This window comes from Tupaia chinensis, unplaced genomic scaffold (genome assembly GCF_000334495.1).
Source record: "Tupaia chinensis unplaced genomic scaffold, TupChi_1.0 Scaffold000644_1, whole genome shotgun sequence".
Lineage (NCBI taxonomy): Eukaryota > Metazoa > Chordata > Mammalia > Scandentia > Tupaiidae > Tupaia > Tupaia belangeri.
In genome coordinates this window covers 3,041,733-3,056,348 of record NW_006160165.1, presented here as the reverse complement: position 1 = coordinate 3,056,348, position 14,616 = coordinate 3,041,733, and the positions used below count along the sequence as shown (strand labels likewise).

The 14,616-nt window shown below is 38.2% G+C and overlaps 1 protein-coding gene across 1 annotated transcript in view; it reads right to left on the bottom strand.

Annotated features, from left to right (window-relative positions):
- The window catches only part of TNFSF13B (TNF superfamily member 13b), a 59,587-nt gene that overhangs the window by 3,966 nt on the left and 41,005 nt on the right, over window positions 1-14,616 (bottom strand). The window contains 2 exon segments of the mRNA XM_006159680.3: window positions 2,102-2,252; window positions 2,339-2,451. Coding sequence (XP_006159742.1) covers window positions 2,102-2,252; window positions 2,339-2,451 — 264 coding nt within the window.

Here is a 14,616-nt window from a genome sequence, read left to right as displayed (position 1 = left end):
AGACTTCAACATGGCCATCTCCTCCCCTTGGTGGGGGGCAATTTCTCACTTTCCCTCTCACTGTTTTGAGCACGCACACATGCCCTACAGCAAAAACTAACCTCTCAAAAAAAAAAAAATATATATATATATAACACTGAGCTACTGGCTATTTCAATGCTTCCAGATTATAGCAATCTGTTGTGATTTTTTTCTATAATAAGTACATTCACTTTATTAATGAATAACAAAGTTATATTCAGCTTTGTGGATAACTAGGTTTCCTTCGTGTTATGTTGGGCTCGTGACATTTTCTTCAGGCTATTGTAGAAGCATTTCATATGTTTTTACATGAATATGTAGTATTTAGTGACTTTGAACATATTTGCCCTAAAGCAGATTAAAATTGAAAACCTGAAACTTCCTGGAGAACTGCTGTCACATGTAACACTAGCCTATTAGGATTTAGAACTGTCTTTAAAGCCATCTTTATTATTTGTAATAAGTAAGGTATCCCAGTAACTCAGCCAAGCACTGACAGGATGTAAATGGTACAGAAGAGGATAGGAAGCATTTTAGCAGAATTAGTCGTAAGTATTGGCTTGTGATACAGCAGGGAGGCTCTACCCGAGGAAACCAGATCCCACATGGTGACCAGGACGCAAATCTCCAGCCTGGTCAAGCTGAAACACATTGGGCACATGTGAGAGTCCCAGGGTCTGGTGAGCAGGACTGGAGGAAGCGGATGGCAGTGTAAGCAGACTGCAGTTGGCTAAAATCTCCCTCTCTCTCACTCCCTTGTGCGCACACACCTGCCCTATCATAAATAAACCACAGCAGAAAAGACCAAAAAATTTTTTTAAGTTAGTTGTAATACTGTAAGCTCTAATTCCTATAGAGAGAGGACATATCAGAGTAGCCTAGTCATTTACAAATATTTTGCAAAACCAAGGTATTGGCCAGCACTAGACACAAGAAAAGCTTTCCTTATGAAAATTAGGGAATTCCCATGTAACAAACTTCCTCATTACTCCATGAAAGCTATTTATGCCTGCAGGTCCAGAATGACATCATTCCCATTGGGAAGAGCTACTTTCCTTAGTTTCTAAATGATTTGGAGTCATATGTTTATAAACATCTTTGAAATATGATACTTTAAAGAGCATAGCCAGTCTGCAATCCGGTGTTTAACACTGTCATTTACCACAAACATCTAGAATTGAAGATATTCTTCAAGGTTACCATTAAAATCGTCAAAAGCAAAAGAGAGAAATAAACATACTTAAGGTGAATATATTTTGCTAAAACTAATCTTGAGTAATTTGAAATCACCTCCAAGAAATGAAACAAAAGAACCATTGGTGATCACAGATAAAACAGACCTGAAATGACCAAGACCTGCCATTCCTTTGCCTGTTCTCCGCTCTTCAATTCAGAGGCAGGGTGGCTGCAATACCGTCGTGTCCCAGCATCACCCGTCTGGTGCCAACTTACACCAGCGGTGGCCTGTAGGACAGTGACCGAGTAGCCACAGTGCCCGCAAGCTGGCCTAAGGGCATTTCTTCTGAACTGTGTGAAGAAGAGTTTTCCCAGTTCACACTATGGAGCCCAACTGGGTTAAGAAAACCAAGTTGTAGAACTTAGTAGTTGTGCAAACGGGGACTAGTCATATTACCTTTCTGTGTCTCAGAGTCCACCTCTCATAAAAGAGAGGATTAAACCAGAAAGCATATATAAAACATGCAAAAATATAGTGACTAGTAATCTGCCTGTGATTGTTGGATATTATTACTGTTGTCTTCAGAAGCTAAAGAAAATACATCTTATAACTGTGCCCACTGTAGAATTCTATAAGTCACAGTCCTTTTACAATGTATATAAAAGCAGTAAAACTATCAGTCATGATTGTGTCTGTCTCAATTAACGGACTGGTTCACCAATCTAGAGCTGAGAAAGCGCACAGCCAACTGAGCGCTCTCTTTCTAGTTACACTTCCGAGCACCACCCTTCCTTCTGGCAGCTCAGATTTATTTCATTTTATTTTATACATGTATTTATTTATTTATTTTTAGCAAAGTCTGTCTTCATTTCCCAATAAGCAGTTCTGAGGGTTGTTCTTTACCAGCTGAATAACAGGAATTATTGGGTAGAGTTTCAGGCATATTTTGAATACATCGGAACAAAGTCACCAGACTCAATTCATCCCCAAAGACATGGACTTTTTTCCTCTGTATTAGGTGTCCCATGGCAAAGGTATTACCGGTGTACAAAACCTGAGGAACAAACCAGAAAACGTTGTCAGAAGAGGTCACAGATGGGAGGCGTTAGACTGTGAAAGTAGATAAAAGTTTGAACCTACCTGACCATATATAAAGAAGTAACCGGTTTCTTTGACCAAAATTTTATTCTCTTTTTCTTCTAGGGCACTTCCTCTTTTAAAGCTGAGAAGCCATGGAACAAATGTGAAAGAACCTACAGGGAAAAGAACCATTTTTAAGAAAAGAAACTAAGAAACACATTGTCCACTACTACTTAGCTCGTTAAAATTATCTGAAACTTACAGGACATTTCTGTCCTTTAGGAAAGGAGGAACAGAAGACAGATCACATTGCCCCACTGGTTTCTCAGTCACCATTGATACAAGGGGTCTTCAAAGAGTTCATGGAGAATGTGTATCATGAAATGTATCATGTATTATATACCAAAAATGTCAAAATTTTTGTTCCAAAATGAATTTGAACTTTAATTCTTTTTCATAACTTAATTCTACTTTTTCCTCTCATTTTGTAATTCAGGTACCAGTCAGACACAAAAACAACAACAACAATTTCTCATGAATATCAGAATGTGTCTTCCATCATGTTTTGTATTTTGGCTATTTCATAAAACTGGATGGAATGAACGGGAGAGTTTGATGCAAAGAATGGACAAAATTTCTTTGCATAACGCACCAGTAGATATTTCATTTTGGTTACTCAAGATGAAGGAGCCAGTATATGAAGAGTGCAGCAAGTTAAGCAAAGGGCATCGGGAAGAAGCAAGCCCTTCCCACCCCATGCACCAGACGCAGTAGCAGAGGAGGGTCCAAGGAGAATGGGAAAAGACGCAGGGACATAGTCCTTTTCCAGGAAACAGTTAAGGAACTTCATAATGACAGTCTGTGATATTCAGGGTCAAATGGTTTCTGTTCAGTATGCTCATTCGCTTCCGCCATCTTGGGAGAGATGATAGGAAGGCCATCATGCCAAGGGTTGGATGAAAGAGGCAGAGAGAAAACAGCAAACGTGCAGTGAGCAGATGAGAGGGGACCAAATTATTAATTACACCTCAGTGCTCAGAGTGGACATTAGTAACCAGTGAGAGGGTAGAAACATGCCTTTCCTATGAGTTCAATTTAAGTTCAATTGATTTTAAATATCAAGGCAAAAGAAGTCAACAGTGAAGTTCAATATGCCAGAAGCTCAAGAAAGGAATGACTTTTACTAAGATTGTGATTAGAGAAAATTTTCTCCCATGGGTTTTCCTAAGAGGGCATAGTATAACACAGGCGCTAACGATGTTCGCACCCTGTGTAAACGCAATGGCTACATGTGCACTTACTTTATAATGTACCCCTACAGAAACAACATATTTGACCTTTTTCCAAATATGGTTCTGTAAAGAGGAATACCAAGTAAGAATCATTTGTTTTCTGAATATTTCTAGAGTTATGACCACCAAAAATCTCTTAGAAAAGAAAAATGAACTTAGTAAAGTTTGCATGATTCAAAGTCAACATACAAAATTGAGTAGCATTCTTGTACACCAATAACTATAACTGAATTAAAATGTTTTTAAAGCAACCCCATTTACAATAACTAAAAAGCTAAAATACTTAGGAATAATTTAACCAGAGAGGTGAAAGATCTCTACAATAAAAACTATAAAACACTGATGAAATAAATCATGGAAGACACACACACAAAAATGGAAAGACATCAGGGTTCATGAATCAGAAGAATTAATATTGTTAGAAGGTACATACTAACCAAAACAATCTTCAGATTTGATATAATCCCTATCAAAATACCAAAGGTGGCATATTGGTAATACAACTGGACTTCCCTGGGAAAGAGCTTGGGTTTGCAGGCTAGGACCTCCCTAATCATGATGGGTGTACAGATGCATGTCTGCAGTCTGGGCTGTTGAGGGCTGTGTGTGAAACAAAGCATTGGGGCTCTTGTTGGAATCTCTCTCCCTCTCTCTCTCTCATTGGGAAAAAAAATAAACTTGAAAGACAGAAAATACCACTGATATTCTTCATAGAAATAGAAAAATATAAAATTCATATAAAGCTACAAAACCCAGAAATAAATCCACATCCATATAGCCAACTGATTTCTGACCAAGATCTTAACATTCATTGGGAGATGTTCGGTCTCTTCAATAAACAGTGCTGGGGAAACTGGATATCTATGCAGAGGAAGAAAAAAAACACCTCTCTCTCTGTCACCATATACAAAAATCAACTCAAAATGAAGACACACATAAGACTCAAAACTATGGATTATTACATGAAAAAATAAGAGAAATATTTCAGAACATTGAACATTGAAGAAAGATTTATTTTATTATTATTATTTTTAAACTCTTGATCACTATACATCATTTGGCTTGTTCATCTCAAACCAGTCCAGCTGAGAATACTATACACATTATCATCAATAGGAAACAAACCATTTCTGTGTCCCACAAATGTCCTGGTTCTCTACTTTTGCTCTCTGATTTCCTACCCTATACTCTTCCCTTATCCCACCCTCCTTTCACACTGTCTCCAATTGGACAAAGATTTTTGGATAAGACCTGAAAAGCATAAGCAACAAAAGCAAAAATAGATAAAGAGAGCTACATCAAACTAAGAAGCTCTGCACAGCAAAGGAAACAATCAACAGAGTGAAAAAATGACCTACAGAATGTAAGAAAACATTTTCAAATTATTCACCTGACAATAAATTAATATCCAGAATATATAAGGTACTCAACTCATTAACAAAACAAACAAACAAAACCAAATAATTTGTCCTCAAAAATGAGCAATTGGGCCAGGAGGTGGCATGGTGGTAAAGGACTGGACTTCCACATGATTGAGAGCAGTTTGAAACCCAGACCTGGCAGCTTGCTTTCTCACTTTCCTTCTCTCTCTCTTCCTCTCTCTGATGAGTACAAGTAACCTAGCAGATTACAAATAATAAAAATAAACAAATACATACAATTAATAAATAATTCTTTAAAAAATGGACAATAGATGGGACCAGCAGTTAGCATAACGGCTTTGTCGCTGGACTCCCATGTAGTCGACCGTGGTTCGCGTCCCAGACCCGGTGGCTTAAAACTCATGCCAGGTGCATGTGAGTACATGCCCAAGATCCCGAGAGGAGAATGGAGAAGGAGGGATTGTGGCGTGGCCATCCCCCCGGGGGGTGATTTCTTGCTTTCTGTGTCTCTCTCTCTCTGTCTGGCGAGCGCATGCGCCCTATAGCAAAAACCTCTTCAAAAAAAAAAAAATGGACAATAGATCTGAACAGGATTCTCAAAAGAAGACATACAAATGGCCAATAAGTATATAAAAATGCTCAAGATGTCTAGTCATCAGGGAAATGCAAACAAAACCACAATGAGGTTTTCTCTCACCCTGCTTAGAATGACTAATATCAGAGAAACAAAACATAATGATGACAGTGATGTGGAAAAAGAGAAACTCTTCTACACTGTTGGTGTCAATGTAAATTCGTGCAGCCATTATGGAAGACAATGTAGTTTCCACAAAATCTAAAAATAGAACTGCCTTTGATCCAGCATTCGCAATACCAGGAATAGATCCAAAGGAAAGGAAACGAGTATGTTGTAGAGATACTTACATCCCCGCGTTCACTGCAGCATTATTCACAATAACCAAGATATGAAAACTACCGAAGTGTCCATCAATGGTTGAATGAGTAAAGAATATACCATGAAATATTACTTAACCATATCAAATAAATTATGTCATTTGAAGAAAATGGTCAAGACTGGAAATAACCCATACATGCTTTTGCTCAATGTGGATAGTACAAAAATTGAATAGACGCAGAGAGTAGGATAGTGATTAGAGTCTGGGAACGGTAGAAGGGAAGGGGTGGTGGAGAGACATTGGTTATTGGACACGAAATTATAGTTAGATAAGAGGAACGAGTTCTATTATCTAGTACACTGATGTACCTGTAGTCAACAAGAATTTATTGTATATCACTGATAAACTAAAAGAGAGGATTTTGCACAGTCCCATAACAAATATCTGAGATGGGTATTCTGATGACCTGATATAAACTTTACTTGCTGTACTTTTTTGTACTGCAAAAATCCCACTTCACTCCACAAATACGTACACTTACTACGTATCAGTTAAAGAAAAAAGTCTCCCCTATGGTGAAGTATCTTGCCGATTTAACCTAGCAAACTACACCTTTCAGACTAACTCCGGCCAACTCTCTCTTATTGCAGACAAGAACATAGAAATCTATGTCACAATATTAAAAGTTACATAAAAATCAAATTGCAGTATTCAGCAATAAAATTGTATTGACACACAACTACACCTATTAAAAAATACTCTAGATGGTAAAACAAAGAAAATTATATTATGAATTTAAGATAAAATGAAGAATAGTTCCTTAGTGTAACTCTGCAAGTTCACATTAGTTAGACGGTGAAAATACGCCAGGGGAAAAGAGGATGATTGACAGGTGGTGAGGAGACTTCAGAAGTCTCCTTTAGCCGTACATTTGCCTGTGTCTCTTAGGCTCTCTCAGAAGTTGTCTTTGACTCTCTCTCCTGAGAGTGAAGGCACCTCTGATATGGGGCAGGTCTTATCACTCGAATTTGCTTTTTCCCTAAAGAAGCGCTCTGGGGAAACTTTTCTTTAAATAAAAGTTCCTTGCATGCTATGTCAGACGACAACAACCAGTGAACAAAAAATCACCTCCATTAAAAATAGCAAAGGCGGGAACCAGCAGTTAGCGTAATGGCTATGTCGCTGGACTCCCACGTAGTCGACCGCGGTTCGTGTCCCGGACCCGGTGGCTTAAATCTCACGCCGGGCGCGTGTGCGTGCGTGCCCAAGATCCCGAGAGGAGAATGGAGGAGAAGGGATTGCGGCGTGACCATCCCCCCTGGGGGGTGATTTCTCGCTTTCTGTCTCTATGTCTCTCTCTGTCTGTCTGGCGAGCGCACGCGCCCTACAGTGAAAATCTCTCCAAAAAAAAAAAAAAAAATAGCAAAGGCAACAGACAGCACCATTGTCTTTCTGTATACAGTATAATTTCAGTGAAAAGAGTATAATAAAATTGGTTTAATTTTGCTTAAATGAGATGATATACCTAAGGCACACTTTAAAGGTAGAGTCCTGACAGCCATGAAGAATTAATACAATGATGGTTATTACTGTTAAATACAAACTAATAACTGTGAAGGTGATTACATTCTTGGTTTAATGATACTCAATTGTTGCTCTGACTAAATAAGAGTTTTCTTCTTCCCTAAAACTATACACACCTTAGATTCTAACTTCTTTAAGTTCAAGGAACTGTTCATGTCTGGTTCTCCCTATTTCTCCAGAGCTTAAAATGATAACAAGCTTAAAGCAGATGTGTAACAAATATTTAGTAAATTAACCAATTCAAACTTAAACACAAAATAATTAAAGATGACGTCATATGAAAAGAATTAGTCACAAACATTGAAAAGTTTGTTTGTTTGCCACTGTGTGTGCTCACCAGAGAGAGACAGAGAATTAGGGAGGGAGAGGTGGACGAAGGAAGAGGGAAATTGCTCCCCAGTGGAGCAGGGTCACACAGCAGTGCTTGCTCCATTTTTCCATCCTGTCAGAATACTGGGCACCCACCCTCATGTCCCCAGTGTGTTCTACAAGCCAATGAGGCTAGGATTTGAATGGCGGTTGGCCCTGTGAGATCCAGCTCCTGCAGCCACTATGCGATCGGGCCAGTTCTTGGTTGTTTTTTAAAAAGCATTTTGCTACTTAGTTAATGAAATTCTGGGAAATGAAATGTCCTTCATCATAGAACTAGTAGATATTCTTGAATGGAAGCGAAACACGTATTTCTAAAAGCATCTATTTATATTCTGTTAGAGATATTTTTACTATTTTTTACAATAATATAAAATTATTTCCTATTTCTTTATACAGATAAATTCAGATAAGCTACAGATAAATTCAGAAAAGAAAAGATGTATTAATGCCTACTCTGCTGAGTGCTTTTCTAAATTAGCATGCATCACGATTTATAGCAGATATTTAAGAATTTGGAGGTAAGCATCAGGATCATTTATTAGTTTGTTGTGTTGCTAATAGAAATACCCAGGAGTGGGTGATTCATAAAGCATAAAGGTTTATTTGGCTCATGATTCTTGTGGTTGGAGAGTTCAAAGTCATAAAGCTGACATCTTACTGGCATCTGAGGCTACATCATAACATGGCCAACAAAAACAGTGAGAGAGAAAGAAGCAGGCCCATGCAGACAGAGAGAGAAAAGAGAATGAGAGAGAGAGAGAGAGAGTGAGGGAGGGAGAGAGAGGACAAGGATGAGGATACAGACTTTTCCACTTCCTCTGATTGCCCTCCCATGCTCCCAGCCCGCCGGATGGTGCTCGCCCACATTGAAGGCGGGTCTTCCTCTTCCCAGTGCCATTACAGTAGGGACACAATTACAGTACATGACCCCTAGAGGAACACACTATTACCTAAATCATAGCCAGCTAACAGCTAAAATACAGATACACTCTCATGAAAAATGTTTAGATTTTATAGCTCCATTCAGTTTTAAATAATTAATATGTTTAAATCTTTTCTAAAATTTAAAAAATCAATATATACATTATATGTAAAGTTAAGGTATTAATATAGAAACGTAATCTACTGGTATTTCAGAAGATGCTCTTCTCTGGTATATCTGTGGAAAAGTTGTAGATGAATATTATATGGCAAAATTTTAAAGAAAATCAGATATGTCTTATTACTATTTTCATTTTGTTTCCTGAATAGAAAATTTCCTCCATCATATTTATGCTTTCAATGTTGCTTTCCTCAGTATCTGAAGATGAATCATACGGACAGTTATCACCATCATTCAGAACTATCCTATTGGTTATTTCTGTCGATTTTCTGGTTTTTTGTTTGTTTGTTTTGTTTTGTTTTGTTTTGTTTTTGTCTTAAAACTGCTTGAAATAACTTTAAGGGAAAATATACTGATAATATTTTATTTAAAGTTTATTTATTTTTCACACAAAAGATAGAGACAGGCATGTAGGCATGAAAAGATGGAGCAGATGGGACGGTGGCATGACCATGTCTCACTGAGTGGCTCTTTCTCCTTCTCTCTGTCTCTATTCCTGTGAGCATACACGCTCTCTGGGCATTAGGGAAAAAAAAAAAAAAAAAGAAGAAGAAGGGAGTCATCAAGTGTCAAATTCTATCAAGAAATGATAAGTAAGTCTCATGAAAAAATTATGTTGAAAAGTAAAAACAAACAAGAGATTCCACATCAACATCAATGTGGAGAATATATCTCCTTTTCTACTTCCTGTAGGTCATATAAAAAAAGTAGATGCACGTTGTCTAAGCTAACTGGAAGGACTGCCAAAATCAGCTGAGTTAAAGCTAAAGCAGTGTGAAGCGCAGCGAAGCATGGAAAATGGCGAGAGGGCCTGGCTGCAGCGAACTGGGTGAAAGGGTGAAAGCGTGAGACAGTGTCATGGTATTTTGTCTTACTTACTTCCTATACCCTATCTTCCAGCCTGGCCGCCCTTTACGAGAAGAAAAACCCAAGTTCTGGTGGCAGCTTCTTGGTGTTAGGCAGTACAGTACTCACTCACCCTGTCCACAGAACACTGTGGTTGTTCATTTGACCTGAGGCTCCTTTCAGGTGGCCGCAGTGTTCCCATCTTGCATCTATCAAAAGCATTCACAGAAATGCACAACCCATAGCCACCTGGAGCATGGGACAGGCGACAGGACAAGCAGAGGCTGACCAAAAATCCTGAGAGGGGACCATCCGAGAAGAAAAATACTTGGGGAATGCAGGTGTGAAGAATTGCCACGTACAGACGCTGGAGTGCAATGTGCACGACCAGGACCAGATGCGTGCCCACAAATGACCTTGAGAACCCTGGGTTTAACCTCTGGATCTTTGGTTCTGAGCAAGCAGGAGGTGAAGACTAAGGCAGAGTCGCAGGCACCAGGTTCAAGGTGTAAGGAGTCTCTCAAGTCAGAGTAACTCTGTCAAAATCAGAATTTTTATTTCATTTTTGGCTCCTAGTGCTTAAGAAAATCTGTCAGGATTAGGATTCAAAGTAAGAAAATCTCTGTTAGAGTGACTGCAGAGATGATAAAATAAAACCTTCAGTGGTCTCACAGAACAAGAAATACTGTCATTACAAATAATATTTTGGAAAAATTACAAAATAAATGGATGACTATAGCCTAAAACAATCAACAAAAGAAGCCTGTGGTTGAGAACAAATACGATTTTCAGAATTACGACACTGTAACATTCAAACTGTCCAATTTTTAACAGAAAAAAATGAAGACATATAAAGAAACAGGAAATTATGAACCAATCACAGGAAAGGGTGGGAGAAGAAATGGACAGAAACTATTCCTGAGAAGTCCTAGGCGTTGGCCGGAGAGTAGGCAGTTTTAAAGTACTTTCAACATGCTTAAACGCCTAAACAAAACTACAGACAAAGAATTTAAGAAAACCAGTAGAATGATGTGTGAACGAATAATTTCTGTAAAGAGATAAAATGATTGAAAGGAACCTAGTGCAAACTTTGGAGCTAAACATAAAAGAGCTGAAATGAAAAATTCACTAGAAATGCTAGACAGCAGACCTTAGCAGGCAAAAATCGGAGTCAGCAAACTCAATGACAGAAGAACTGAAACGATTATGTCTGAGAACCAAAAAGGAGAAAAAGTGAAGACTAGTAAGTAACCATAGCAATGCTGCAGGACACAAAGTTACAACACAAAAGCCCACCGCTTTCCTATGTACAAATAATGAACAAGGTTGGGTGTTTAAAGCATAATACATTTGCACTAGCATCCCTCAACATGCAGAGCTCTGTGAAACTTTGATGAAAGAAATCAAAGAACTAAATAAACAGAAAGATGTTCTGTGTTCATGGATGGGGAGATGATATTGTCAAGGTGTCATTCTTCCCAACTCAACCCCCAGATTCAATGCAACCTCAGTCAATAGTCCAAGTTACTTTGTTGATACCAACAAACTCAGAGTGAAGAGTCATGAAGAGGCGAAAGACAAAAAAGCCAACAAGTACTGAAGGCAAGACAGAGCTGAAGGACTGACACCTTTTGACTTCAAACCTTCCACAGAGCCTAAATTCCTATAAAAATAGGGTGTTATGATACTTTCAGTTTTCAACTCCTTTTTTAAAAATTTCCTTAATGATTTAGAGGACAAATGCATCACAATGAATATGTTTTGTGAAAACAGTAACATAAAGGGAAAAGCTAAGTTGGTATCAATTCAAACCAGGTCGTTATAAATTTAGGATGCTTGCTGTAATTGCTAGAGTTAAGATAATAACTAAAAGAATAGAAAAATAAATTTAAAAATAAGTAAGTTGGCATATTACAAAAGTCTACCAAATAGGAAGGAAAGAATGACAAGGAAAGTGAGTAGCACAACGGGTAAGACATGCAGAAGCCCAGCTGCAGCAGCACCTGTGTGGGGAGCCATACAGGAAGGCCTGGGCTTTGAGTCCCAGATCAACCCGAACCTGTTGGGAGTATCCATGATCCCAGCTGGCTGGAGGAATTGGGTAGGGAGCATGGTAATGGCATTGTCAAGGGTCTGTCTCTCTCTCTCTCTCTTTCATGAAATATATAAACAAACTAAAAATGATCTAACTTAACCTAGCTTATACCTTAAGGAAATAGAGAAAGAACAAACTAAACCCAAAAATGACAGAAAGAAGGAAATGATCAAGATTAGAATGAAAGGTAACAGAATAGAGTTTAGTAAAAACAATAGAAAGGGGGCCAGCAGGTGGCACGGTGGTTAAGGGGCTGGACTCCCACATGGCCAACTGTAGTTCTAGTCCCAGACCTGGTGGCTTGAAAAATCACACCGGGCGTGTGTACATGTGTGCCCGAAATTCCAAGAGGAGCATGGTGGAGAAGGGATTTCAGTGTGGCCATTGCCCTGAGGGGTGAGTTTTTACTTTTTCTCTCTCTGTCTCTCCCTGGAAAGCACATGCACCTTAGAGCAAAAGCTTAAAAAATAAAATAAAATAAAAAATAAAAGGCAGGGACTTAAATAGGTCCTTCTTTTCCAAAGAAGATTTACATAAAACCAGTAAGTATATAAAAACATTCTCAACATGATTATCATGAGGGAAATGCAAATCAACACCACAATGTGATTCCACTTCATACCCAGTACAAAGGCAGTAATAATAATAATGATAAATCACTGTAGGAGAGGGTGCGGAGAAATCCCAATCCTCACACAGTGGGCATAAAATAGGCCTGCCTCTGCGGATAGCAGTTTGGCAGCTTCTCATCATTTTTCTAGGTATATACTCCAAGTAATTAAAAAGAAGCTCTCAAACAAATATTTTAAAGAAATGATCGTAGAATCACTACTGACAATAACTGAGAGGTGGAAAAAACCCAAATGCCCGTTAATGAATAGACAAATTACAGTTTACATAGAATGAAGAATTATTCACTCAGGCAGGGGAATGAAGTCCTAATATGTGCTACCATATGAGTGAGCTCAAAACATCAAGCCAGAGAGCAGCAGGTGGCACAGCAGTTACGTTGTTGGACTCCCACACGGACGACCGTGGTTCAAGTTCTGGACCTGGTGGCTTCAAACTCACTCTGGGTGTGTGCGCATGAGTGCCTAAAATCCTCCTCGGAGGAGAAGGGATTATGGTGTAGCCATCCTTCCTGGTGGGTGATTTCCCACTTTCCGTCTCAATGTCTCTTTCTCTCTGTCTAGTAAGTGCATGCATCCTAAGGCAAAAACCTCTCAGAAAAAAAAAAAATTGAAAAACAAACAAACATTAAGGCAAGCTGAAGCAGCCAGACACTAATGGTCACATGTTGTATGATTACGTTCATATTAAACAGCCAACAAGGCGAATGCACAGAGAGACAGACTGGCGGTGAGCGGGGGCCTGGGTGATGGCGAGTGGAGACTGGTTACTTTGTGGATACCGGGCTTTCTTTCGGGCTGATGAAATAATTGGGAGCTAGAGAGAGCTGGTGTGTATGTAGTGTCAAGTACACCAAATGCCACTGAGCCAGAGACTAATTTCCTGGTCTGTGAATTTACCCTCAAATATTTTAAAAAAGATAAAATTCTATGGGTAAATTCCAGAGCAATCTTTTTAAAACTATATGATGAGTCTACACAGTGAGCAATCTCTTTAAAACTGTAAAACAAAATTTAACAAAAAAAACCCTCTCTCGTTAAGGTATAAAACGATCTGCAATACAGCATGAGACATAAAGGCCAAACATAGTTGTGAAATAAGTAAATGTAAATGACCTTATGTCACCCAATGTATGAAAATTATTTTAAGATGAGGTCAGCAAGTAAAGTCTAACTGTTCTACATACATAAGACGAAAAACAAATTATTTCAGAGAAGTTAAAAATAAAATTTGGGTCAAAGTCATGCTAGGGAAATGCAGACCAATAACAAGTGTTCCAACTTCAATCGAAAGGATATACCACAAATGTCAAGGCCATCATGCACAAAAACAATCCACAAAGCTTAATTAAATAAAATATTCCAGTTATTGTAATAACAGCAACTGGAGAGATAAAATACCTTGCAGTGATACTGACGGCAAATAACCAAGTATTCACAAAGAAAATTCCAATGCATGCTGAATGAAACAAAAGAAGACTGAATAAATATAAATGCATGTCCTGTTCTTAGACTGCATTTAACTGGGACACTTGTTACCATGAGAATTGTTTCCTTAATTTATAAATAGAATGAGAGCCAATAAAAATACCAGGAGGTTTCTTTTTTCTTTTTAACTAGATAAGCTGATTCTACAGTTCCTACTGGAAAAGTAAAGATGAGGGAAACTTTAAAAGCACGAAAGAATCAGGGAAGAAATTGGACTTTACATAAAATAATATAAAGTTCTAAAATGACAATTTTTGGAGGGTACGTGAACACATGGACAAACCAATATAATAGAAAAGTCAGAAAGGAAGCTGAAAAATTGGCTACAGGAATTTAACATGTAAAAGTTAACATCTTTAAATAGTATGAGAAAGGTGGACTACTTAAAAAAATTTTTTGTCTAAGTCCTCTGAGGAAAAATTAAGTTGGCTGTATGCCTCACATCTTATAACAGGATAATGTGCAAATATATAAAAGTACTTAAATGTAAAAAATAGTCATAGCATTTAGAAGGAACTTGATCATCTTCCTTGATATCCCTGAAGTATAGCAGGCCTCTCTAATCATAAGTCAAAGTCAGAATTTATTTATGTATTTATTTTTAATTTATTAGGGTTTTTTTTCAGGGTTTTTGCCTTAGGGCACATGTGCT